Genomic DNA, 27607 nt, shown 5'->3' on the forward strand with positions numbered 1-27607 from the left:
CTATGAGCAGACGACGCTTCACTTTCAAGTTTAATGTTCTTTTAGGGCCCTTTCAGCAATCTCAATGTCTTTGAAACGGTGTGAGGTTGAAGAGGGCGTTCAGCGGACTTTTGCAAGCGACGTAAGGGGCCACGTTGCACTGGTTCTGCGTGAAAGGCTGCCCCGGCGGAGTAACAGCTGAAACTACGGTACACAGACACCAAACCCAGTTGTTCTGATCGTTTTACGATTTCCTTTTGGAAGTCTGAGAGGTCGTCGGGCACCTAGAAAAGAGAACTTTGTCCAATTCCCCGACTCATCGATCATTATCGGTGCATGTGCCGAGTGCCACCACGTTTTACGAGGGAGGATAAAAAGCCAAGGGGCAGCATCACTCGCACTTGCGTTAAAAAGAAACCAAAAACATGTCTTACGAATGCAGTAATTAAATATTACAGAAATGTCGCTTACAAAACTTCTAAAAGAAGCGAGGAGGTAAGAAGAGGGAGAGAAGGGCACAATACTGAATGATTCAAGGAGCGGCCAGGCTCTTTAAATCGACCGCAAAATTTGGTTTCTTAACCTATTGTGCTACCACTTTGTGCAGCATTGCCCACAGATGGTGCATTTTTTTTGTAAAATTTGCAAAGAGAGCAAACTTACCTGAAAAAAAAAGTAAAGAAAGAAAAAGGCTTAGCTCCTATGGAAATGCAGCGAAGCCACCAGTCTTCAAACAATACGGCGCCGTTTCGCACCGGAGACAAGAGATGGCGCAAGCGGTCACGACGCCAACTGCCGCCAACGAACGAGCACACAGCGCCGAGAGCCGGCGTCTTTAGCAGGCAATCTTTTGACTCAAAAACGGCGCGAGCTTTTCTGATATTAGTTGCCAATGCAGTTTTTTATCATCCTTACTAATAAAACATATTGAATAGACCCATAATCTATTAAAAAAATGGTTTGTCGGGATATTTTGCCTTTTTTTTTTCGTGGTACTGATGTCGTCTGTTTTGCAGTTCCTTTCACTGATCTCAATGACAATTGCTGGATCGCGTCTGCCCGCTCCGCGAAGGCGGCCACTGGCGGCCATCTTTTTGGTAGAGTTATATTACCTCTATCCAATGTAAGCTGCTGCAGCCACTATCATCCATCCATGGCAGACAGCGTTGTGGCAGTTCTGGTGGCAGGCTGTCATCAAAATAGCGTGGGTGATATTTCGTGCTTCATTGAAATTGTTTGACGAAATATATTTTTGAACCCCAGCGTGAACGATCGCCCAATCTTTGAGGACCTGGTGAAAGTTTCACGAAATCGCAGCACCGGGGAAAAGCAGCACAGCACGCATCGATAGTCACATTGAAAGAAGCATCGAAAGCAGATGCCGGTACGGAGTCTGCTTTCGATGTGAGCTGCGCTGCTTTCCCCCGGTGCTGCGCTTTCGTAGAACTTTCGCCGGGTCCTCAAAGATGAGACTTTCATAAAGAAAATGGACGCATTCCCGTCCATAGGCGGAGCTGGTCAAACGCGATCCAGCAAATAGACATAGAGATCAGTAGTTCCTTTTTACTACCGCGTCTGTCTTTGGTTCTGCGACTGTTATCCGCGCTTTCTTCTTACGTTTGACGTCGGCATGGTGCATTTATAACTCCCAGCGAACGAGTTAAGGAAGGAAGGGTGTTCTCAAAAGATATTTTTTTGTTTATTGGCCTATCTCAATGAATTTTTGCATAGGCATGCAGTTTATTGTGTCGATTTCATAACTGGAATTAGATTTCAGATATCTCTTCTTTGTCAAAAGTTATGAACAAAATGAAATATTCATTAGCTAAAATCAGGAAGGGTTTTAAAAAACCTTCTTATTAAAATTTTAATGAAAAAAAGGTATCAATTGCTTCCTAAAGAAATGCCATACAAGCTAAAGCTATTTTCATTTCTTTAGCACCGTATAATATTGTAAAAAAATTAAAGTGAATAGAAGACATACAATAGCGGCTATAACAATGTCTAATAATGAAATGCCAGTTTTATATACCGCAAAATATCATAATAAAAATAGCTTTAGCTTGCAGTCTAGTTCATTCCAAAGAAAATAGTACCAAGTTTATGAAAATCAGTTGACCGCAAGTGAATCAAAAAGCCTTCCTGGCCGGAGAAGAGGCTGAAAAAAACAAAAGCTGAGAAAATCGACTTTGAAATTCGTGTATGCATAACTAACAACATTGAAGCTTTAGATGGGTGGAATGCCTTTGGTTTGAATTTCATTCTAAGGGAAAGACACGGGTAGGGAAAGCAGCCCCAGATGCAACAATTAGTTAGCCCTCAGAAGGGTTTTTTTAGGGGGCGTGGGGACGTTTTCAAAGCACCAGCTTGTGAACGGGCGCGGCCATTCCGCACTGCTCACATTTGGTGGTCGCGAAGAACATGTTCAACACGTTCAAATCCACGATCACGAACTGCGTGCCGAAATCTGTCTCTTTATCCTCGACAGTGACATTGAGGATGTCAAACTTCCCTTGTGTGGCAGACTTCGTGGCCAAATCCTGCTTCATCTCGTCAGCCTGCGCCGCACGTTGAGCATTTTCGCTTGCCGTGTAGAAATGCGAGTCGAGCCGTGACGCACCAGGGCCGAAGCCGTCGTCTTCTTCATTGCTCACATCAGGGGCGGGCACCTCGGAAGACGATGTAGCTGCTGGCAGCTGAACTTGCTGCATGTCCGCCGCAAGCAACGCGGCTGGCGATGCGAGCACAGTCCTCTTGTTTTGTGCCCAACGCTTCCGTTTGCCGTACGCACGCTGCGTTGAAAGCTTCACGCTAGGCATCGCGATTACTACCAATGTCTCCTAAAGACGCCGAGCTAAACAAAGCAGGTGAACCAGGCGAACGGCGAAAAATAATGTGCTTGAAGCCAAAACGCAACCGCTAGCAGACTACAAACAACGATGTCGACTGCTCCCAACTCCTTCCGCGCCACGAGGAAAGAGAGGAGGGAGAGGAGAATCACATATTTCAGGAGAGGAGGCATGCGCTTCGGCCAATAGCGACAGCACTCACTGCGGCCCGCGCTTCTTAGCCAGTCGGTAGCTCGGTTTCTTTCTCTAGGGAAACGCGGTATTCTGTGCTTTCCCCGGGCGAATGCCATTTTTAATGGCACCAAAAATGTAGACAAAGAAGCAAGCTTTCGAACGAGACCAAAATGACCGCGAATGGGCGCGTTTCGACGTCGGTTTTCTCTTTCGGGGAGGTTTTGGGCGCGTTCGACGTAATTATTGTTTTTTTTATACTTTGAGTTTGAATTACGCTATAATATTTTGGAGAGAGGTGCTTGGATATGTAAGGTACCCAAATACAGGATTTCTGAAAAATGAAGTTTTTCACGATTTTTTGCATTTTTAGGACCCGCGTCGTCCCTTAAGGTTTTACTTTGGTACGGGGAGTGCCATAGGACGAAAGAAGTCCGCCGATGCTTCCGAACAGAGTTCAGGCGACGGCCTCCAAGCTCACCTGCCATCCTGCGCTGGGTGAGGCGCTTCGAAGAGAATGGAGATGTACGCGACAAGGAACGGACCAGTCTGTCGCCCTGCGCTCGCTTGTTTCCATACAAGATGCAGATCCTGCAAGAGTTCTCAGAAACTGACAAGGCGAAGCGCCTCGCATTTTCTCAAGATGAGCTAGCCCGAATCGCAGCTGACCCAAGCCATCGCCAGTTTCTTATGTTCAGCGACGAGGCAATTTTCCACCTCGATGGCCATGTGAACAAGCACAATTTCCGATATTGGAGTGAGGAAAACCCCCACTGGCACCAGGAGGAAGCTGCCCACATGCCAAAGACTACAGTATGGTCATGATGTAGAATACCCAAGACTGTGGTAAAAGCTGGAAAACTTGGTCGAAGAAAAAAAGAGGGGAAAAAAATGTCTCAAACTCAGCTACTGCGCTTATTTCCTCAAAGCCTTCCTACACTATGGTGCAGGATTTGGAGAGAAAAGATAATCGTGCTTTTTTTTTTTTTTTTTTTTTTGATCGCTCAGTGACTGGAGTTTTATCTTCAAATGCTCCAGGAAGAGTTCCTTCCCGAACTGGAGCAGCTGCACATGGAGAAAGAAAACTGCATATTTCAGCTGGATGGGGCGCCTCCGCACTACGCGTCCACAGTGCGCGCCTGGCTGGACAGCTCATTTCCAGGCCGGTGGATGGGCAGGGCATCCTCCACTATGCCGTGGCCACCACGCTCCCCCAATCTGACGATCTGTAATTTTTTCGTTTGGGGTTTTATTAGGTCCAAGGTGTACATCGGCCGCATCACCACCATGGCCGACCTGAAGGCTCGCATTGAGAGGGCCTTCCCGTTGATATCTGACAGGATGCGGGGCGCAGCCTTTGAGGAGGGCCTTTGCCGGCTGCGTTGTTGCGTCGACCTCCGTGGAGGACACATCGAGCTCCGCTAAATGTGCTGCCCAGTTCTTTCTTTTTTTTTTTGTGTGTGTGTGTGTGCGCGCGTGTACGTGCGTGCGTATGTGTTCTGAAGCCTCTCATCGTTTTTTTTTTGTTTTGTTTGTATTTTTTTACACGCGTCTCGAAGACTGAACTGTGCCAAGCGGCCCTCATTAGGGCCAACGACATATCCATTTGGATGCATCACCTCCGTGAAGCCTCCTCCCGTGCCTCTGTCTGTCTCCACTCCACCTAAAAAAAAAAAAAAGAAATGCAGTTGCCGCTGGCACGAACGAAAAAACGCATAAATACTCCAATGAACATATTTGTGTGTTCATGACCAAGGTAAGCAGAAAGCTCGTTCGTTGGCGGCAGTTGGCGTCACAACCGCTTGCGCCATCTCTTGTCTCCCGTGCGAAATGGTGCCGTAGTGTTTGAAGAACGGTGGCTTCGCTGCATTTTCATAGAAGCTAAGCCTTTTTCTTTCTTTACTTTTTCCTCAGATGCACCATCTCTGGGCGATGCTGCACAAAGTCGTAGTGCGATAGGTTAAGAAACTGAATTTTGCGGTTGATTTAAAGAGCCTGGCCGCTCCTTGAATCACCCAGTAGATAAAAATGCGCGTGTGGAAAAATTTGCACGTATTATTTTTTTGCTTGTCTACGGAGACAACAAAAAAAAATACAACCTTTGGGGTGTCAGTGCCCCTTTAACACAAACTTGAGTCTGGGAAGTTCCCCACCTCCAGATCATAATTATCTTGCAGTTCAGGAGTCTAACGGTGCGCTTGCTTGCTTTCTTTTTTCACCTAGCTTTTTCAATAGAAAGTCTAGGCGAGAGGTTCTGGAACCAATCAACTCGCCGGTTACGATTCTCAAATGGCCCATAGGCCCTCGTTGCAGTGAACATTGACACTTTTAACTTGGATTTCATGGCATTTGAGTTGTTCTTTGCTAATCTCTAATCTGTGTTGGTCATCATTATTAAAGGGGCAGTAAAGTAGTTTTTGAGATTGCCTTCTTATGCTCCAAACTCGGCCTACCTTAGCATCCTAGAAAATTAATTACAATTGTGTATGGCCTTCCCCCCTCGAAAGGATGCAACCAAACATTTTAAAATGCCCTTTTTTTCTGAGATAGATCTCGGAAAAAGGGTGTATGTAGTGATGTTTGGTTACATTTCTAAGAAGACAAGAGGCTATGCGTAATCATAATTTTTGCTTTTCTTGGATGCTTAGAGCACGATCGAGTTTGCATCAAAAAATTTCTACGACAGCACAAAGTGCTGCGATTCACAGCGGCAGCTGTTGCGTTGTTGAAAGATTGGTTTAGGAGAGTTGGTTTTAGTCAATATGCCTTCAGATATTTCCTTTCGTATGGAGATATGCAAAAAGGCACTTACATGCTGTTGCTGCGGCACTCCATCTGCTCTGCTCAGCGCAATGCACTTGTTGTTCCTAGAGTCACTCTATGTTGCCAGAGTATCGCATTCGATAGCATCCGCTGTTACTGTTTAAGTTTATTTTTGATCGGCCATTTTGGCCCTGCAATATGTACGGCGGAAGGGATTCAAGGGCTGCCAACCCCCGTCATCCGAGCGGATACGCCGCAAATTACCGCCGAAGTTAGGACGCTTTAGGTCGGGACGCTATACCCGAAATTGCCGGTGAGACACGACTCTATAAAAACAATATTAATTGTGCCGCGAAACATTCTAAAATAAACGTTTATGAAAACATCACGGTCCTGTCATTCTGTACTAATCTCCAATAAAAAATTCTATAAAAAGAGATTTTTCTGTTTGTTTTTAGACGAAAGCATGCTTTCTAAATACTCATGGTTACCACAGTAAAAAAAAAAAAAAAAAAAAAAAAAAGGTTGAGTTGCCTGGCGTCTAGAGCCTGGGAGTTTCGGTGCTCTGGGAACATTCAGTGACTGTAGTTGTTCCCGCTCCTTGGACGGAGAACTGCGACGAATGGCTACGTCTGTGGCGGGGGGTGGGGAGTATCGAGCGAGCGCAGTGGAAATGTGCCAGAGAAGCTTCCAGAATCCCGAAGTGGCGGTGGTGAAGGGTCAGAGAGAGAGAGAGGGGGGAGAGGGGAAGGAGGGAGCGTTACATGTCTCCTAATAGATTACGCGGTTGTGCGAGGGGCGACGACGACGGGGAGGGAGTGATGGCCTGGCGGCATGATCACCCTCTCCCCGCGGTCACGTGAGTTTTTGTGTACGGACCCCGTCGTATTTCGCCCGAAAGAGGCACTAACAGCTACCGCCGTGAAAGACGACCTCAAAGCCCACTTTAGTGCCCTCTGAAGGCGACAACTGTCTGTGAGCACATGAAATGAGCGAAGGGACGAACGGGGCCACGCAGGTGCTGTGCCCGGGAGCCCCCCGCGGAAGCGGACCCCTCGTGGCTTCGGCTGGAGGCCTCCCTGCGCAAGCTGTTGCCCGGGGATGCCCTGCCCAGCGTCCTGGTACGCCCGGGGCCACAGGTGAGGCACGCTAGCATTCTGGCAGGGCGGCCGTCCCGAGGCAGCGTCGAACTGGCACGGTCGTCAGCCAGTATTGTGCCCGGTCGGCTGGCACCGTGCAAACTTAGTGCGAAGTGGCAGCGTGCCAGTGCCACGGCGCCGTCGAACCGACACCGGTCTCGGACGACTTCCGCGTCTGCAACTTTTAAGGAAGTATGTGGCCTAGAAAGTTCCTACTTTTTTCTCAAAAAAGGTAGATTTTGAGTATTGCATTACAGGGTGTTTATTTTTTGTGTTTTTTCTTAGGGGAGCTAGAATATAAAAAAAGGGAACTTGCATTAGTGACTTTTTAGCCCTGGGGCTAAGTTGGTGGCCATGGGAACCACTTGGAAAGAGGCAAAATGGGTTTATTAGATAGCTAATTAACTAAATTGTTTTAATAACTTTTTTTTTTTTTGGGGGGGGGGGTGCATAACGTAGTTAGATTGACGCTTGTCCTCATTATAGTCTAGCCTTAATGTAAAACTTCAATTAAAAAGATGTATAGATCGCCCTACAGGGTGAGAAATGTCATCCTTATTTGCAGCTTCCAACCAAAACTGAGTCAACATGGTACGGCCGCAACGTCAATCTTTCCGCTCTGCGCCAGCTTTGCACCCCGCATTTTCACGCGCGGGACGGAAGAATCGACGTCACGGGCATGCACCATGATGCATTTTGCGTTAGAACACTGCGCCTTAATTTTCCTGGGACATTTGCCTCTTGCGTGCAGGAGCGGTCTCTGCCGGGCACGCCCCCTTCGTCACCGGTGATGCGCAAGAAGGTGCTGCGCTCATTCAGGGCCCTCAAGGAAAGAGTCCCCACCAGTGCCGAGGCCACACACTCTGCGAGTGGCAGCTGAGAACCCGCTGCTGTCCTGGGACAGCCTTGGGACAGCCCTAGGGCAGCCCCAGTACAACCCTAGGACAGCCTTAGGACAGCCTTAGGGTCTTTGAGGAGCACTGCCGTGGCGGTCCCCCTGTGCCGGGCACCGCCGGCCTTCGCGAGCCGACACTGTGGTTGTGGGCCGTGCCCCTTCGAGCAGATGCCGGTCGGTTTGGTTACGGATGGCGGTGACCAGTGCTCGCCAGTTGCGGGACTTGTTAGGCTGTCTAATCCTCGTGTAGTGGGCCACACACGGTTGATCTGACGCGCAACGTAGTCGTGGGGTCGGTTCCTAGCGGCAGCGTGCTAGGGGCTCCGAGTTTGCGCGAACAGCTGGAGGCCGCCTTGGCTACGCCGACGGCCGTACAATGAAAGTTGGCAGCTTTCAAGCCGCGCACGACCCTGGGCTCTTTTCGGTGCGCTGCTACGGACATGTGTCCTCGAGTCTAGCGGGGTCTGGGGAACAAAGTCGGTGGGAGGAGGCTTAGTGTACTTGAAGAAGCTCGGCTTAGCGTACTTGAAGAGGCAAGCGTCTCTGACATGCAACTGTTTTCGTTTCGGGAGTTTGTCAACCTGCTTTACAGGTGGGAGTCTGTTCAGTGTTCCAGTGCCTTTCCTTTAGCTTCGTGTTGTTTATTTGGTGTGGAATGTTTGAGAAAGCAAAGCTTGGGCAGCCCTGGGCTTGCCTTGTGCTCGAAAGGGGTGCTGCAACGATGGGCCGGGCTTGAACTCTCCAAGTTTTAATTTAGGGAATGAGTAGACGGTCTTTCCCGTGTGTAGAGTAATGCATTTCGTAGGATCGGTATCATATAATGAAGGCTCAACAAAGACCGAATAGCCTTGCCTCTCGCATCAGCTGAATCCCGTATGACGTTGACAACTTTTTAGCATCTGTCGGCGGCACCGAATGGAACTCTGCACTCTTCACATTCACAACGGAGTAGTGTGCCATTCTTCGCAAGTAGCACAAAAACCCGATCGTCAGTTGCGAGTCTTACACTTGTGCCGCTTACAAAGGACCTTGAAACAATTTTGACGCGTTATTCTATGTTGTTTGTTTATTTTAGGTGTACCTCGTGCAACGTGGCACGAGCAGTTTTAACCCAAAGCTTGGTTTCAGCCGTGTTCTTTCAGAAATAACTTATTCCCAACATTATTTTTTTTTTAAATCTCGAAATTGTTTGTCATACATGCTTTTAAGTAGAGCGCCAAAGTACTGGCATTGTATGTCAAAGTGACGACCACTCCCGCTACAGGTAGCTGCGCGAGTTGGAAGTTGGTGGCAGTTGCAAGTTCGCACTAGCAATGATGCTTCGTGTGTGTCATACAGCATTCTGCATGCTTCAAATTTTTATCTCCTTATGCCCGAGCCCCACTAAAGCGACAAACAGGAACTACCAATGCCAACGAGCCTCAAACATTTGCGGTGTGCACGCGGGGGCATCTTTGGCAAGCTTGTAATTACTTTTGCTTCCTTCACGAGCACGAAGAAACTGCAAGCCTGCCAAAGGTACAATCGTGTGCATGTTCCACGTGTCTGAGGCTTGTCGGTGTCGGGTGTTCCCGTTTGTCGGTCTAGCAGGACTGGGGCATTCGAGCGACGTCATTTGGCAGGTGTCGAGTGCCGGGTTGTTCTCGTTGACCTCTGTAACCTCCCTCGTACATTATTTTTTCAAACAGGAGACAGTTTGCTTAGTTTCTCGTGCGCGGCGTCTGCACTGTCGGTGTTGCGAGGAAAAGGTTCCATTCCTTTGCAGGGTACTTACTTCTACTTAGCCACACAGTTTGACAGTACAAGAACTTTATTTTAAAGTGCAGTCGTTCGTTGTGCGCACCTCCTGTTGTTCGCGTTCGCAATAAAACCGTCTGCGCCGTGTTCGGGATGGTTGACGTGCCCTTAGCCTATCTGGGGCTAGTTCACGCCAGAATTTCAGAACGAATAAAGCAGTCTGAAGCGACTACCCACCCCTGCTGCCAATGGGCTACTGCAGCTTTCCATCTCGGCCTTCTGCGGACAGTGCTGACCAAAAGATCTTGCGCTTTTGCCAAATTTTCGAAGGAGGCCTCGGAAAGAGCTGGCCCATTGGGATAGTATGGCGCTGCATCTTGCCACTCGAGGCCCTCGAGTGTTATGTCACGATGCCAACTTGCAATAGCTTTGCGTAGCTTCAGTGTGCTCGGGCTCGCACAATCCTGCGGTATGTGCTAGAGCGACGGCAGCATTGTGGAGGGAGAGCTAGATGTCTTGTGGTGCAGGGTGCAAGTAATGCAAAGAAGCGCTTTGGTAAATGTAACAGTAAGTATACAACATTTACGAACGAGCACGGTACAATGTCTGGCTCCTATGGCGAAAACTCGAGAGCTTTCTCGATTATGGCAGTGTAGTGACTTGGGCGTCCAGTTCGTAAATTTTGCAAACTCATTGATTATGGTTTCATTTGAGTGTGGGGATACGCTTCAAAATGCCTTCTGCTAGACCAAAAAGTTATGCCTAAAAATATGTACATAGTAGACACGTCTCACCGCACTTCCGAATTGCAAAGCAGAATGCTGCAAAGCTATATTTTTAAGCCTTACCAGAGTTATTAATATAGACCACATGTTGTGGCACAGTTTCCACCACATACTCAATTACAGCATGGGCGGCGAGTGGCCAGGGGTGGATTCGCTGTGAGAAGGGGTCCCACGTTCGACATCCCTGGTTCCTTGGCCGCTGCCCCTAAGTTCCTTTCATTCACGTCCATGTTTCGCAACAGCGAATGCTTTCGTGCAGGCAAACTTCCTAAATGTTCCTTTACCTTATGCCTGCCGACCACCTCCAGAAATAGATGTTTCGAGCAAGCGATCAGATAATTTCCTTCCAGACACTTTTTAGCAACCACATTAAACTGGTAGAGTAGTCATTTCTAAGTGTAACTATCATTATCAAAACAAGCCTTTTGCATCTTAAATGAAAATTGGTAATTTTAAAATGGTGGGTGGTGGCCCTAAGTTTTTATGAGGAGGGATTTGTGCTGTGAAAGGTCGAGCTGACCACCGAGGTGCAGTTTTGAGGAAACTTTCGAGTTTGTTATATGGGCAGCTTCGAGTTTACGGCACAAGGTTTGCCGCGCTCTGCACAGTTCAATGCAAATGTTTGTTTGCCCTTGTTCTGATCCAGTGCAGCCAACTAGAAAAAGAAACATTTTACAAAAAAAATGGAGATCCAATTTGTTTCCATGGTTTGTTTTCCTTCGTTTTGTAGCAATTTAAATCTTGCGTGTTAAATCTAATTAGAAAGTTATTTTCTTATATTGCACGCTTAAAGTAGATGCAAAATAAAAGTTGTTCCGTTGACACATTTCCTGCAAGTAAAAACACAAATTAAAAAGCTACCTGTGCATCCCAAACATTTCGTAAAGCTTAAAAAAAAAAATTTAGAGTGCCACATTTTTTAAGTACATTGTGGGACCAGAGCAAGGAACTCTGGTTGGGTGTGGGGTAGTTGAAATGTTTGCATCTAGTCTGTGGCTGTAGCAGATCTAGCGGTCCCAGCGCAGTGTCCTCTTTGAACACTTCTGCATACCCTGCTCTGCTCCGGGTGGCAGCAGCAGCAACTGCTGGACTGCTACAGCGTCCAGTATTTGTTGGGATGACCAAGTGCCTTGGTCCCGGTGGCCAGAGGGTGCAATGTTCCTTGTACATTGAGTAGTATTTATGAACTTAGAATGCCGCGAGAGTGCTCTCCTCGAGGCGTGGCGTTTTGTTGCGAGGCATCTGTGAAACAAATAAAAAAAGAATAAAGGAGTAGAATGGTGGTGATGCTGTCTGGGTTTCACTTTGTGAGGCGACGACGCAGCACGTAACGACATTCGGCTCGTGTGTTGCTTTTGTTGCTTGCCTTTTGAGCCATCATTGGCAATGTGATGTCTTGCAGACATAATTACGCAAGTTTCCTTTTTCTTGTGGCACACCCATTGCAAAACGAGCAGCACCTATGTGGCACTGGAAAGGATTCTGGAAACCAACTGTAGCAGACAACAGAGGCAGCACAAACAAGTGGGTGATAGCAGGTGTGAAACTGCACTACCCCCTTTCTCTCTCTCTCTTTTCAGTGACATGTGGCAAATGCTGTGGGAGCAAAGAGAAGCATAGAGGACATTTGCATAATTCAACGCATGTTTTGTGCACGGCTTTTTGTGATCTTTTTTCAACTGCTATATTGGGTAATGGCATTGCAGGGCGCATCTTGTTTAGCAGGGGTTAGAGGTATGCTGGAGACCAAACCTCACTTCCAAGGTATAGTCAACCAAATAATGAGCTTCGCTTTGTAGCCATGCAGCGGCATGGAGGTTAAGTAGCATGGTGGTTAAGTGAACAGTCCAAGCACTGGATGGATCAGTTTTTTAATGCCCCCTCCTTGGACATGGGCAAGGTTTATGCTGCGTGAACGATGGTGGAGCGTAAACGCCACCGGAAAGTGGTTATTTGAAAGAACATGGCGCTGTACCCGTGTGGTGGCAATCTGTTCGTTGAACGATGTTTCATCGGCAGATCGTTAGTCGATACTGCAACGTTTTATCAACAGTTTGTTTCATTGGAAGGTTTGTTTTATTGAGTCGCTTTGCAATGTTTTGTTGAAAGCATTTTTTTGTGCACATCGCCTTGGCTACCTGCATCCAAATGACAGCGTAGCTTGCTGAAGCCGTGTCGGTTCCTACAAAGCTTGGGGGCAAGCTCCGGCCTGAAATTATATTCCATTTTCCCAAGTGTAGCGGAGCAAAGTGAGGGGTTGTGCGCATAGTGCCGTCTTTTTGGAAACCCAGGACTGGGGCTGTCCAGTTTATCTTTGCTTTATTAGAAACACCTGGGTGACTCTGCTGTAGTTTCGGTGTTCTTCCAGCAAGCGAAATGAAGCCACTAATCCAATGCAATCCACCTAGTAAAAAGCAGTATGTTAACGAACTTTCGCAGGAGGATGTGTCGATGAGGCGAGTTTCCACAAAATGTCACGGTGTTGATAAAACGTGTCCTTGAAACGTGTGTTGTTAAAAAGTTGTTTACAAAATGTGTTTCCATGGATCATTTCCACGAAATTGTTCAGACCCAACAAAGCTGGTTCACTTTTATCGAAACTTGTGTTTGTAACAAATATTTATGATAAATTGCTGGGCACTCGTGATGTGTTAAAAACCAGTAAAAAAGTCCTTGCTGGGCCCCTTTAACGTAAAAAAATGGGGCAGTGTTAATGAGCCTTTAACCTCATGCTAAGATTTTCTGCAGCGTTGCCCACAGGTGGTGCATTTTTTTAATAAAATTTGCAAAGAGCAAACTTACCTGTGAAAAAGGTAAAAAAGAAAGAGAAAGGCTTAACTCCTATGGAAGCGCAGCGACCTCACTGGTCTTCAAACAATAGGGCGCCCTATTGATTGAAGATTGGTGGCTTCGCTGCATTTCCATAGGAGTTAAGCCTTCTTTTTGTACTGATTCCTCAAGTAAATTCGCTCTTTGCAAATTTGACAAAAAAAAAATGCACCTCCTGTGGGCAGCGGTGCACAAAATTGTAGCACGATAGGTTAAGAAACCAAATTTTGGCAGTCGATTTAAAGAGCCTGGCCGCTATTTAAGACACCCGATATACGAGTGCCGGTGTACGGTCGTGTATAACTACTGGGTGAGGCACGCTAAAGACCCTAATGCCCAGCGTATGACTGAGAACGTCGGAAACATTTTTCTCAATTATATAACGAGCATACGCCTTTACACCTTAGTATTCTACTTGGCAACGGCCCACTTATACCACACAGTTGTGTTTTTAACTTTTTCAGAGCTATCGGTCTTTTACACCGGCTATAATTTTATATTCAACTTCATCTCCACCACTATTTACAAGTCATATACATAGTTTTAATCCACCACAGCTACTAAAGCTCTTTCTCCTCTGAAACCTTCTCTGCAATAGTCTGTATCTGGCGCATCATAGCCTAAGATGCTTTTGCGCCATAAAACCCTAATCAATCGATCTAAAGACCCTAGGCTAGCACTGCTGCTGCACTGGCTAAATTTCACATTTACAGCAGAGACACCAGACACTCCATGGGTCTAACTTCCTGCTGTCTGAACAAACATACAACACAATTACTTTTCACACAGAATGTGTTATATGGCTGGCACCTAACTATTCCCGGTCCTCAAACAAGGATGGAAGTCGACTGGCAGCCAAATGCTTATGCAGTGCTCGTCTCCTCACTTCTTACAACTTATAGTTTGTGACTGGGATGGACAAATAATCATGAACAAAGAGGTGAGTGCCAGAATGGTATTTTGTAAAGATGGATAGTTGCTGGGCCACCTCGAGCTGGCATCAAGAAACTGACCCCTTTCGAAAGGGCTCTATGTTGGATGGCGGAACCCTTGCACAATGGTGGATACAATGTTGTTCAGTGTTCACAATACAGTGTTTCAACTTTGGCATACAATGCCAATAACACTATAAATGTTGCTAATTACACTTCATCTCCATCTTATGTATGTATTAAACTTGCACTTTCTGTCGGTTTTTTTGCCAGTGTGCATGTGGTACGTAGACCTCGTAACTATCGGCACATGACTTTCGAGAGGCGTCTTTTACTTTGCACAGCAATGGCTGTGCAAAGTAATTCATAGATTCCTATTTACGTTATTATTCACGACCACTTTATAAAAATTGGCATGGATTAGACAGGTCTTTGCAGATTTGTTTTATAGCTGTGTGTTCATGTGGTCGTGCTGGAGTAAATGTTTAAAGCGGAACATTAGTTAGTATTATGGTAAAAGCTAGGGATCAGTTTGCAAAGGTCTACGAGATTCCAGAAAGTTGACTTCGATGCTCATTTATGTTCTGAAGGACAAGGAACGCATTGTGATTAATGAATACCAGAAAAGCTTAACCTGCAATAGTTGTAATTCATGGTTACACTTGCACACTGAACATGCAATTAGTTTACAAGCATTTCCCAAATCTGCTCAGGTGCCATGGGATTTCTAATGCATACTGCGCAGGATAGTTAATATTGCACACAGCGCGCAGCTATCTGATGTCAAAACTCCCAACAGGTGATTTTGGAAATGGTGCCTGATCTGGGGTTTAGCAACGTTTAATATGAAGTTACGACAAACGATCCCACCTCATTTATTAAGCAACACCCTTCGAGGGGCTGACTCGAGACACTTGAAAAAAGCGCTGGAAAGTGAATCCTTGCCTCGTCCTAAAACAAAAATGTCGTTAAAAAAATAGGAAAAAAATTACCCCTGGCGGGACTCGAACCCGCAATCCCCGGTTTAGGAGACCGATGCCTTATCCATTAGGCCACAGGGGCGACAACCAGTACTTTCCTTATACGGAGATTTTATGCCTCGCTAATCCATCTTCAAGGTGTGCATTGCACGAGGTAATTGCAGCCACATACAATACACCATTGCCTGACTGATTATAACTGTAGGCTGAGCACTCCAAGTACTCCTCACAATTTCCTTGCTCCCTCAACATCGAAAAGTCGTACTTCCGCGAGTAAAAAAGATGCCCAAAGCTCAATGCCGCCTACACGCTCTTTACTGATGAAAAACTGAGGCTGCGTTAGAGAAACGTGAAGTGTTCCCTTTATTTAGACACTAATCACCTTGTTCTGAACAGCTTGTAGCACTTTTTGGAGTCCTAGATTCAGAACTGTCACGAATCGATACACTTTCTTCCGGAGCCGAGCAATCCCAGCCTGATGCGAGCACCCGCCCAACTGACGGGCCACGTGATAAACTCCAGTGTTAGTAGCGTTGGTAGGGTTCATGCGGGTTGCGCCGACGCACACGCCTGGTGCATTTGCGGTGCCGGGAGACGCCAGCGTTGGCGCGCCGTGGCGCCGCCGCGAAACGTTTTGGCGACGTCCCGACTAGAGCACTATATAGCTCCTTCGGAGCAGAGTAGCGCAATCCAGAACGCCGCCTCTCGGCGACTAGCGGCGAACGCCCGGAGGTTCCAACTGCGGTCAGAAATGCATGGAGAACGTGAGACAATCGCTGTTTTTTCAGTATTGTGGGGATGTACGGAGTGGCAATTGTTTTTGACATAATAATGGAACATTTTAGAATAATTTGCGCTAAGTTTTGTGCCCCGCAAGGACCTGACTTTTTTTAAAAAATTGCTTGAGCGGCATCTTGCAGCAGACGACACGGCGACGTCACACCATTCACGTGACCCGCTCCGGCCAACCCGAAAAGCCCATCTCCGCTGCCAGCAAAAATCGTCTGCTTCAAACGCCATTGCCTTGGAAATTGCCTTCTCAAAATTTGCACACGCATCCGATATTATTAAAACTTTGATAAAGTGTTTAGTGCTTTACTAACTTCATGGCAGACTAGTTTTGAAAAGTGTGAACTCGCCGTTCATTTTTTAATCAGCCGTGTTGTGTCGATCTCCATGTATTCTCCCATAGGGCGGGCCGCCTCCTGGAACCCTGAGTACCACGTGACTCGCGCCGAGCCGCTCTGTCGGCCATGTTGTCGGCAAAACACGGGGTTCAAAGGATTGCGCTACTCTGCTCCGTAGGAGCTGTATAGGGCTCGGTGCGAGTCACGTGGTACTCAGGGTTCCAGGAGGCGGCCTGCCCTATGGGAGAATACATGGAGATCGACATAACACGGCTGATTAAAAAACTAACGGCGAGTTCACATTTTTCAAAACTAGCCTGTCGTGAAGTTAGTAAAGCGCTAAACACTTCATCAAAGTTTTAATAATATCGGATGCGTGTGCAAATTTTGAAAAGGCAATTTCCAAGGCAATGGCGTTTGAAGCAGACGATTTTTGCTCGCAGCGGAGATGGGCTTTTCGGGTTGGCCAGAGCGGGTCACGTGAATGGTGTGACGTCGCCGTGTCGTCTGCTGCATGATGCCGCTCAGGCAATTTTTATAAAAAAAGTTACGTCCTTGTATGGCACAAAACTTATCGCATATTATTCTAAAATGTTTCATTATTACGTCAAAAATGATTTCCATTCCGCACATCCCCACAAAACTGAAGAAACAACGATTTTCTCACGTTCTCCATGCATTTCTGACCGCAGTTGGAACCTCCGGGCGTTCGCCGCTAGTCGCCGAGAGACGGCGTTCTAGATTGCGCTACTCTGCTCCGAAGGAGCTATAGACCTTTTCTGTGTACTCTCGTCTCCAGCCACCTAATAGGCGTATCCGGTATGGGCGACGAAAAAATAATCCAATGTTTCAACCTGCAAATAGTAAAAAAAATAGAGGGGAGGCAAAACAACAAAGTGTGACGTTTACGCTTATATCCTAAATGCCTTCTATTGGCGTGGCAAAGGCAAAACAATGTTTTCGCCCATACTGGAAGTGACGTCAATTCAAGATGGCGGCGCACTTGCAGAAAAGGTCTATATAGTGCTCTAGTCCCGACGTCCCTGACGTCCCGACGCCCCTCGCAACGGCCAACAGAGGCGCAATTTTCAAATAATGGCACCCCCACCTCGTCCTTTCGTAGTTAGCGCGCCGAATCTCCGGACGTTTCGGTGTAGTACGTTTCGGTGTAGGGCGCTTAGGTGCGGTCTTTTCGGTGCACGAACTTTTCGGTGCAGGGACATTTCTTTGCACGGACTTTTCGGTGTGGGACTTTGCGGTGCGCGGACTTTGCGGTGCGCGGACATTTCGGTGCACGGACATTTCGGTGCACGGTCATTCAAAATCGCGAATATTTTTTTTTTCCCCTGTAGGTGATAGGTGCCATTTTAGGTAGAAGTGATTTTTTTTTTTTCGCACTTTATAAATTTGTAGGCTTGGTCATTCATTTACGGTCCCTTACTCATATACGACCTAAGTGACTTTGTTAGGCGCAGCACCATCCTGCGGGAGGACTGGATACGTTATGTTTAATTTACCGGTGTCTCTTTTCCAACGTAACTAGACGCATCACATAGTGTTTACGCGTTGGGTCGATGCAGGCGTTCTCGGCGCCTTCTGTATAGGTATGGGTTTTATTATTGGTAATATGTTAGGAAAGGCTCCAACAGCAAGCAGCTTGATATTGTTTAAAATTATCCGAGACATGGTGATGCGACTAGTGCGTACGTTGGAAAAAAGACACCGAACAAACGAACCATAACGTCCAACGTCTCCAATCTTCACGCAGGATGGTACTGCGCCTAACAAAGTCACTTAGGTGGTATATCAGTAAGTGGCCGTAAATGGATGACCAACTCTAAAAATCTAAAAAGTGCGAAAAAATAAATTTCTAGCTAAAATAGTGCTTATTACGTTTAAAAAAAACTAAAAGAAAAGAAAGAAACTCGTGATTTTGATTTTTTATGCACCAAATGTCTGTGCACAGAAAAGTCCGTGCCATGAAAAGTCCGTACACCGCCGTGCACCGAAAAGCTCTACACCAAAAAGTCCTACCCCATTTAAACGCCTCGATTCCATAGATCCTGAAAGGTGTACGAGAGCGAATCAAAATTTGTAATCGAGCGCTTGTGAGAAAATTCACGAAAAAACATTCAAAACCGTTTCCCTCCCTAAAAAAAAAGAAAAAAAGAAAAAAAAAGACATTTCAATTTTTTTGGTTTATGACTCAAATTTAACTAGAAATCCACAATCTGAATGTAGAAACTGAGACAAAAATTAGGTGGATTTTTATGACAAATTGAATGGGCATTCAGCAGTGGCGTAGCCAGAAAGTTTTTTCGGGAGGGGGGGGGGGGGGGAGTCGGTGGCTTGGATGTTTACGATTACGGGTGCAGCATAGAGTTATTATAATGTACGCTAGAGGTTTAAGTGGCGCTAGTGTGCTGACGGAAATTGAAGCAGACAGCAAACAGTCGAAAATTGACTTTCGGTAACGCATTTTCATTTCCTCCCTGCGCTCGATTATAAGAGCAAAGATCCCGAATAATTCGTACGTACTAGGTAGCTGAGTCCAGAGCCGTTTATACTGAGAGAGTTTGGCCTTCTTAAGGAGGTTTTGACAGTCTGACAACCACAGCAGCGTAGTCTGACAACCGGGGGATGACTACTTCCGTCCGCCATATTGTGGCTCTGACTCATAGGAACTCTACGCGATTTCTCAGGAATGAACAAGACAAAGAAGTAACGCCATATTGTGTTATCGCGAAATCTGCTTGTTCTAGCGGCCAACAAGCTCCGCCCATCGGCCAAACTCTCTCAGTATAAACGGCTCTGGCTGAGTCAGGCCGACGAAATAATTGGTCAGTTATGACATTTTTCTTTCAAATTCATCGCATTAAAAGCGGTGCTAAAACGGCATCGTACGTGTATTTATGTGCACTGTCGGACACTGTTAGCGCGAACACGACGTCGGCGCTCTGCGAACGAAGGACATCTGAAAACCAAGGGAGGCGGCAAGAACCACGCAGTAACACTGGATCAGTAACTGCCCCTGCATGTACAATCAAAATAAATTAAAGGTCAGGTAATATGTTCCGATTAAAAAAAAGTAAGTACCGCTTTATTCTTTCTGCTTTTTGCGAAGGTCTACGTTCAAAATATCACCCGCACGCTCGAAATCTGTAAGAAGTGCCCGTTAAAAGCTGCCCGGCAGAGAAAACAATTCGAAGAGACACCTTTCACATACTTTATTCTTTACGTTTTGAATGTTTTTATCCGCTCATGCACGACAGGGTCATTTTCATATAGTGACAGGACTGGCATATATTATCAATATGTAAGCGTCACTGGAATGCTGGCGAGCTTTGAACACACTCTATATTCCTTTCGATTGTAATTTTACTTTGAATCGTCGCTTGTTTTTACACACGTGCTGCGGAACACATGTCTGGGACTGAAATGTAGCGAAGATAAACATCGTTCACTGATGAAGAAAATTGCGCTAACTAAAGCAATTACACGTTTACAATATTAATCAAGGTACATACTATTCGGTACGACACCAATAACCAAAGTGTTTTGTGTTATTTTCCGGCGAAGAGACAAAATGCACGCGCGTTTTCCCATAGGAATGCACAGGAGCATCGAAAAAGTAGACTGGTTGCTGTCTGCTTCAATTTGCGTCACGGAAATCGCATAGACATTAGCGCCAGTTGAACCTCTAGCGTACATTATAATAACTCTATAAGGTTCTGGGGGGGGGGGGGGGGGGGGGAAAGGGGGTTAAAAATGCATGTGTATATTAGGGGGTCGGCTAAATTTTGGGAAAGGGGGTGATGGGCTGAAGCCCTCGGTTCCCCCACTGCAGACTTGGAAAGTAATCCGTTACTTTTTCAAGTAATTTTGTAATTGTCACGCTACTTTTTTTCGGAAGTAATTTGTAATGTAATTTCGTTACAAAATATTGGTAACAGGTTACTTTAATTACTCGTTACTTTTTAAAAATATCAGCATAATACACTTACTGAGAAATCCGAGCAGAACATTCAGCAGTATAAAGAAAGTAAAAAAAAAAACATCAGGAAGGGGAGAGGAGCCGAAAAAAACACGATTTTTTGTATGACCGGTCACTAGAACCACTAGAAAAACGGGCAAGGCATGTACAAATATACGAAAGACAAAGATTAAGTAAGACAACGCCGAGTAGGCTCTCCGTCGCCTTCCATCGTGTTTTTCTTCTCCCGGGCAGGAGAAGGCTCTTCGTGTTTATTTTTTTTTTGTCTTTTACACCATTTCACCCTTTCCAACTTCTTCGACGTCTCCCGCCACCTGCACCCATCAAACGCGGGTCCGTACCCCCTCGATTCGCGGATTCACAACTCGCGTAACAGACGATGTAGCCTCGGGCGAGGGGTCGAATTCTCTTTGTCTTTTGAGGCTGGGCTGAAGAGCGCCCGCAGCGAGGCCGCGAGGCTAAGAGCATCGTCTTTGAGGGTACGGACGATGTTTTTTTTTTTTTTTTGGCTTACTTGTCTGGGCATGGTGGTCGAGTCCACTTCCCACTTTACAGTCAACTGTCAGCATAAAAGTGTGTGCGTGTGTGTGGGGGGTAATTAGGCCATCTAAGGAGCGCTGACAGAGAGAGAGAGAGAGAGAGAACGCGTAAAAGTGGTGTGATCGCCTATTGTTTTGTGAGACTGATGGCCACCGCTTCTCTCGCTCTTTATGCCCTCCCCTCACCTTGCCTCCACGAATATTGGTAGGAAAGAGAGAACCGCGATGGAACGATCAATATCCCGTAACTGCCACTTTTGTAGCGTTAGCTACACTGGCCGAGGTTGAGCAGTTTCGCGTGGCTCTCATAATGAGCCGTGCTCATTATGCGAGCCGTGCTCATTATGAGAGCCACGCGAAGCCGCCGCCGCGCGCTCCGCCGCCGCCGCGCCCGCCTCGCTGGTCTGCGCATTCCAGAGTGACATCATAGCCGCGGCAGACGCACTGGCGCCGCCGCGTGCCCAGCTGTGCGCCTCCGTTGCGCAGTTGCCGAGTCCGACGCTGCACCGGAGCCGCTTGATAGCGCCTCTATTCTTTTTTTTTTCTTGCTCTAGCCTCGTTTACATGAAAGCGACTTCAGCGCATCAACTTCACTCGTTCTTCGAACGAAGCCGACGCGGCAACGTTTACATGAATGCGCACCAAGCCCTACACGAAGGTGGCGCCACGTCGTGTCAAAGCTCGAAGTTATGCAGTTCCGGCACCAGCCGCACCACGTTTTCCGGTGCATCGCACGTGGAGGCCTTTCCACTTTCGACGCGTTCAGTGAACGTAAAAATCGTGCCCATTGTCTTCGGTGCTGTGAAAGAAGTTACGAGACGGAAGAAACATCAAAACCCAAGCGTTTAGGACTCCAAGCCGGGTGGGGTGACCACCTTCCTGCCGGTGGAATGCAGGACACCCTCCGGGGGGCGGGGGGAGGCAGAGAAGAGAGAGAGTAAGAGGAGGACGGTATTTTCACGACTCAAGGAATAAGTATTAAAGGGGCACTGACACATCAAAATCATATTTTTTTTATTATCCGAAACGATTGAAAACGATGCCGGGACATTACCCTCACACTTCGAAATTTGGGAATTCAGTATTTGTGAAGTAAAAAAGTGAAAGCCGCTTACAACTCCATGTAACGCCGAATTAGAGCGCAGCTCTTGAGGAGGAGGACGGAAGGGTACTGGGGGGGGGGTTCAACTAACCAGGGGGGGTCACGTGACCCCCCCAATTCCGAAGATGTCATCACTGACGTCACTGATGACGTCATCAGTGACGATGACGATGCGGATATCGATGACGTCATTAGTGACGTCACTGATGACTTCACCAGTGATGATGACGATGCGAATGTTGGTGACGTCATCAGTGACGTCACTGATGACGTCATCAGTGAGGATGACGATGACGATGCGGATGCCGGTGACGACATCAGTGACGTCACTGATGACGTCATCAGTGATTATGACGATGACGATGCGGATGCCGGTGACGTCATCAGTGATGATGACGGTGACGATGTGGATGCCGGTGACGTCATCAGTGACGTCACGAATGACGTCATCAGTGATGATGACGTCATCAGTGATGATGACGATGTGGATGCCGGTGACGTCATCAGTGACGATGACGTCATCGGGGGTCACGCGACATCGGTGGGGGTCACGTGACCTCGATGGGGGGTCACGTGACCCCGGTGGGGGCTCGCGCGGTGCATTATGGGACATTTCCCGTAATGCACCGCACGGTTACGCCGACGGCGACGGCGACGGCGACGGCGACGGCGACGGCGCTCAAGCCGGAAACGGGCCCCTAAGAGCTGCGCTCTAAAAAAGAATTTCCAAATGCCGAATTTCTCTGGGTGGCACCATTTTGTTCGATAGCAGCGCCCTCTCCATACATCCGAGAAATTCAGCGGGTTCGGCGGGGTAAAACGAGAGAGAGGGCACGCGCCCGACTCCGCTAGCAGACGACAAAACGGGAGGTTGCAATTCTCCATCTTTGGGCTGTATCGGCGGGCTGTACGGAACATCGAACTCTCGCTCGTGGCTGCCGTTGTGAAGTGGTTCGCGTTCTTAGAATAGTTATGGCTACTCCAAAATCAGCCTAGATCTCTCTGTTGTTCTACTTCGGTAAATGATCCACTGACATATCTCTTTTCCGTAACTTAAATAGCAGTCGAGTCAGCCGGCAGTACTACCCTCAACTACTGCCTGTATTGCGGCAGGAGAGCACGTTTTTATTTATTATTTCAGACATCCACTCATGGTCGCTAAAGGCCTACATCAGTACGAACTTTGTATAGTAAAAAAGGTACAGCCACCGGATTCACTTTTCACCGGAGAGACCGGCCAGTCTGACACAGTTTTCCCTATTTTTTTTTATTTTCACGCAGATAACAGCGCAATTGGACTATGTTAGTCTTTTTATCTAGCATGGTAATACACGATAACTGGCATACCAAAATCTGCGCATCTGCGCTTGAAATTCCCAAAATGACGCGATTTTAAACAGAGTTTGTACGCCAGCCGGATGCTAGGTACTGCCCACTCGGCGGAGCAGACGACATGCGGGCGAGAGGGGGAGGGCATTTTTTTCTCTCTTTACCCTCTCTGCTTGACGTCAAATATTGCGGAGTCCTGAGAGTCCACTTTCTTTCACGACTCCCTCCTGTTGCCATGGCGACCCAAAGCGAGGAGGAAAGGAGCCAGCGCCGGCGGACCGGTTTTCAGCGGTGTCGCCTGTTTTCCGTGGGAGGATACAAATACAGGAGACGACACCACAACGAACTCCCGATTTTTGGTATTTCAAAAAGAAGGGCCGTAATGCGTTCGCAGTTGCGTTAAAAAAATGTTTTAGGATTGCCGTTATTAAAAACGTCAAATATTGCGGAGTCCTGAGAGTCCACTTTCTTTCACGACTCCCTCCTGTTGCCATGGCGACCCAAAGCGAGGAGGAAAGGAGCCAGCGCCGGCGGACCGGTTTTCAGCGGTGTCGCCTGTTTTCCGTGGGAGGATACAAATACAGGAGACGGCACCACAACGAACTCCCGATTTTTGGTATTTCAAAAAGAAGGGCCGTAATGCGTTCGCAGTTGCGTTAAAAAACATGTTTTAGGATTGCCGTTATTAAAAACGTCAAATATTGCGGAGTCCTGAGAGTCCACTTTCTTTCACGATACCCTCCTGTTGCCATGGCGACCCAAAGCGAGGAGGAAAGGAGCCAGCGCCGGCGGACCGGTTTTCAGCGGTGTCGCCTGTTTTCCGTGGGAGGATACAAATACAGGAGACGGCACCACAACGAACTCCCGATTTTTGGTATTTCAAAAAGAAGGGCTGTAACGCGTTCGCAGTTGCGTTAAAAAACATGTTTTAGGATTGCCGTTATTAAATGTTATAGAGATGTTGCCAACAAAGCTTCTAAATTTCATGATTCTTGACGTCACGAATCAAAAGAAGCGAGGAGGCGAAGGCGGGAGAATCAAACGCCAAAAATAAAAAGGCGCGCGCGCTCGCGGGAAATTTTTTTTTCGCTATGCGTTTTTTTTTTGCGTGTCTATGACTGCAACTTGCATCGTTTTAGACAATAAAAAAAAAATTCGATTTTGGGGTGTCAGTGTTCCTTTAAGGGAAATTCACCAACGCGCACACCCCGAAATCCTGTGCTGTCCGAAAGCCTGAAAATTGTACGCAGCAATTAAACTAAGATAAGTTTCACTCACAGTGATATATTTTTGTTTATTTGTAATGGTAAATATTTTATTAAAAGTATCTAAGTTCAAAACATAAAGATCGACTGCACCAGACCCCAATGCATCAAAAGGAAATAAAAAAACAGTAAATATTTTTCGGTTTATTGTTTCCTGTCGATACTTACTCTTATATTAACATGCTCCTACACAAAAGTAAAACTTATGTTGTTGTTTTGTGACCGTTGTGAGTTGCAGTTTTTTTTTGCCTTGTGTGGCCGTATTCACTAAGAAAAAGCTTTCCACAACAATCCTTTCGCATGATACAGTATGATTTGCAACTAATTACAATAGTTTATATTTCAGCCTTTGGAGAGCAATTTTTGCTTGCAATATTTTGCCATCAAGGGGAGAGGCACAATGGCGCATGCGCGTCAGTCTCCTGCAAGAACGACGGCTGCTTCCCGCAGTGCTTGGCAAGAAAATGACATACCATCGAGATGTACACATTTATCAGCGACCCCCGCGGTTCCCCTTTGCCCGTTGTTCGGAAGCGCCATAATTTGCGCAGTGTATGTTACGACAATGTGAAATGCGGGACATTTTGAAGATTTTGGAATTTCTTGCGGGACGTGGGACACGAGCTTTCAATGCGGGACAGTCCCGCGAGTCGCGGGACGGGTGGTCACCCTAAGGCCGGGCCGCCGGGTGCCGGGTCACTCTGGACCAGAGGCGACGTGTGTGCGCACGCTTTGAGGACGCCTCCGCGCTTCGCCGCGTCAGACCTCGCCGATCGCGACCGCGGACCAACCGGACCGCGCGTCCGAAAGGCTCCTGCGCAACCAGGAACGGCACTGAGGTAGGAGATGCTCGTTCTGCGCTACCATGCAGTGCTCTACCGTGCTCGGAGCTCTCGGTGTCGTTCGTGCTTGCGCCGAAGCCTTTGGGACCCCTTCGGACGCGCAAGTCGTACTTCGCAAGGCTTGGACGGGGGCCGCCCTCACCGAGCAGCTCCGCTATGTTCCGCTTACTTATGATGGCAATAAGAGCTCCCGTTTGTTCTCGGGAAAAAATTGCTGGCGACCATTCGGGACCGCTCTCCGCGCCGCCGACGAGGTTGGCCGCCGCCATGCATTCTCAGCTGTTAACTCGCTCCTGCAGCGAGCGCCTTCCCATAATCCTCCCCGTTCCAAAATGCGATGCGACCTCCGTTTACATGGGCTGAATAAATGCGCACTCGCCATCTCGATCCACTTCTGTCTAGCGACTTGAATGCGATGCGCTCTTTTGCGCATTATGCCGTTTACATGACCGCATTGAATGCGACAACTGGATTCGATGCGACTAAGTCGCATACATGTAAACGCGGCTTCTGACTGTTCGAGTTTTCGGTCATGGAGTGTCCGTCGTCTCCACTGGGCATCTCCGCTCCGCGAGTGCGGCCACCGGACGGCCATCTTGCATGCCATTTTTTCTCGTTTTGCTAGCGTTGCAGAGGCCGGCGGCAGCGTGTTGAAGACACGTTTGCTAGTCGTTCGTCGTCATTCGCCGAAGACGTTATCTACGATACTGTGTGAGGCGTGATACTTGCCGTTGAGAACACGTGGAAATTTTTACGAAAGCACAGTGCCGCAGGAAAAAGGCACAACTCGTCAAAAGCAAGTTTCGCCGGACTGGCGGCTTGTTCAAAGCTTCCTTGACACGCCGAAGTGCCGTGTCTCTGTGCCTTCGCACGCTTGGATACCGACCAAGAATCGACGCCGTGTGGATGTGTTTTGCGAGTGCAATGTGCGGGAAGCAGTATGTAAAAATACAACACGTCGAAAGCAAGTGTTGCCGGTCTCGCGGCGTCATCAAAGCCTCTTTGGCACGCCGAGTGCTGCATCTTTGTGCCTTCGCACGCTTGGGTACCGATCAAGAATCGACGCCGCACCAAAGTTCTGAAGGTGTGCCGCGCGTAGGTGTCTTTAGATCATATATATATATATATATATATATCGGCCACGGAGCTCGGAACAACTGGATCGTCCAGCTGTTCCGGTGAGTTGCTATCAATAAAGGGGGGGGGGGGGGGGGTATCTTTACGTGCTCTTAAGCACAATCAGCCATGGCTATGTTCCAAATCTACTCTAATGGATCACATGGGAGCACGAATAGAGCAACGCTGTGGAGCAAGGAGGGTTTTCGAAGGCAAAAGTACAAGACGGCGAGAATGAAAATCTTTGCAGTGCGGCCCATATGGTCGTGTGTAGTGCCACTAAATAAGGTATACGCTTCAGAGTAACGACACTCGCCCATATTGTGGCGTAAAATCATGGTTGCCAGTTATCTGAAGGTTTATCTGAAATCACAGTTAACGCTTTTTCGTCCTCAATAAATGTTGAAACAGTCCGTAACAGATAGAATGAATATTATATGAGCTTCCTAACACCGAATCTAATGCTGAGGAAGTCGCACTTTTGAATCATGAGAATCGGCAGTTGCGTGTGCTCTGCACAAGCCCCAAAATGGCGGCGCCCACAACAATGTCGGGGAACGGGGTGCCGATACTCTAAGCGCAGCTCATTGAGTGGCTTTAGTCGTGTGCAATCTGTTGACCAATCACATCAGGCGAGCCGCGCGCAAACATCCAGTGCAATTAAGTAAGTTGATAATGAGTCAGCATTGATCAGTGATGAGGAGCTGTTTTGCGCAGTATTCTGTAAATCTTCTAAGGGCGAAAAAAAGACGTACCTTCCACCATCTTCCGTCGCTACTGGACGCTGGATTAAAGGGGCACTGACACATCAAAATCATACTTTTTTTTTATTATCCGAAACGATTGAAAACGATGCCGGGACATTGCCCTCAAATTTCGAAACTTGGGAATTCAGTATTTCTTAATTAAAAAAAACAATTTCCAAATGCCGAATTTGAAGTTCCCGCGTGATCTGCGCCAGTGCAGTGAGTCAAATTTTGCGGTCTCCTGCGACTCGACTTCCTTTCGGACCTCCGCCGTTGCCACAGCAACCCGAGGCGAGGAGGAGGTGAGCAGGCGGGATAGAAGCCGGCGCGGGAGAAAACCGGTTTCTTCCCCGTCCAGAGCCGTACTGTCCCCGTCTGGCCGTTAGCGCCGCCAAGTCTTCCGAGGGAGGATACAAATCCAGGAAGCGACATCACATCGAAATCTGATTTTTGGTATTTCAAAAAGAGGGGCCGTAGTGCGTTCGCAA

General features: G+C 47.5%; 1 protein-coding gene and 1 non-coding gene across 2 annotated transcripts in view; one reads left to right on the forward strand and one right to left on the reverse strand.

The window, feature by feature from the left end:
- The window catches only part of LOC115321914 (trafficking kinesin-binding protein milt), a 58650-nt gene extending 47045 nt beyond the window's left edge, over window positions 1–11605 (forward strand). Inside the window, exons 13-14 of the mRNA XM_029982203.4 lie at window positions 6781–6901; window positions 7653–11605. Of these exons, the coding sequence (XP_029838063.2) occupies window positions 6781–6901; window positions 7653–7781 (250 nt within the window). The 3' untranslated portion in view covers window positions 7782–11605. The remainder of the gene's footprint in view (window positions 1–6780; window positions 6902–7652) is intronic.
- A 3463-nt stretch (window positions 11606–15068) lies between these two features.
- Window positions 15069–15141, reverse strand: Trnar-ccu. The gene has a single exon. It is a non-coding gene; the product is annotated as a tRNA-Arg (tRNA).
- Between the last annotated feature and the right edge of the window lie 12466 nt (window positions 15142–27607).

The sequence above is a fragment of the Ixodes scapularis genome, unplaced genomic scaffold, assembly GCF_016920785.2.
Source record: "Ixodes scapularis isolate PalLabHiFi unplaced genomic scaffold, ASM1692078v2 PGA_scaffold2__306_contigs__length_199485367, whole genome shotgun sequence".
Taxonomy (NCBI): Eukaryota; Metazoa; Arthropoda; class Arachnida; order Ixodida; family Ixodidae; genus Ixodes; species Ixodes scapularis.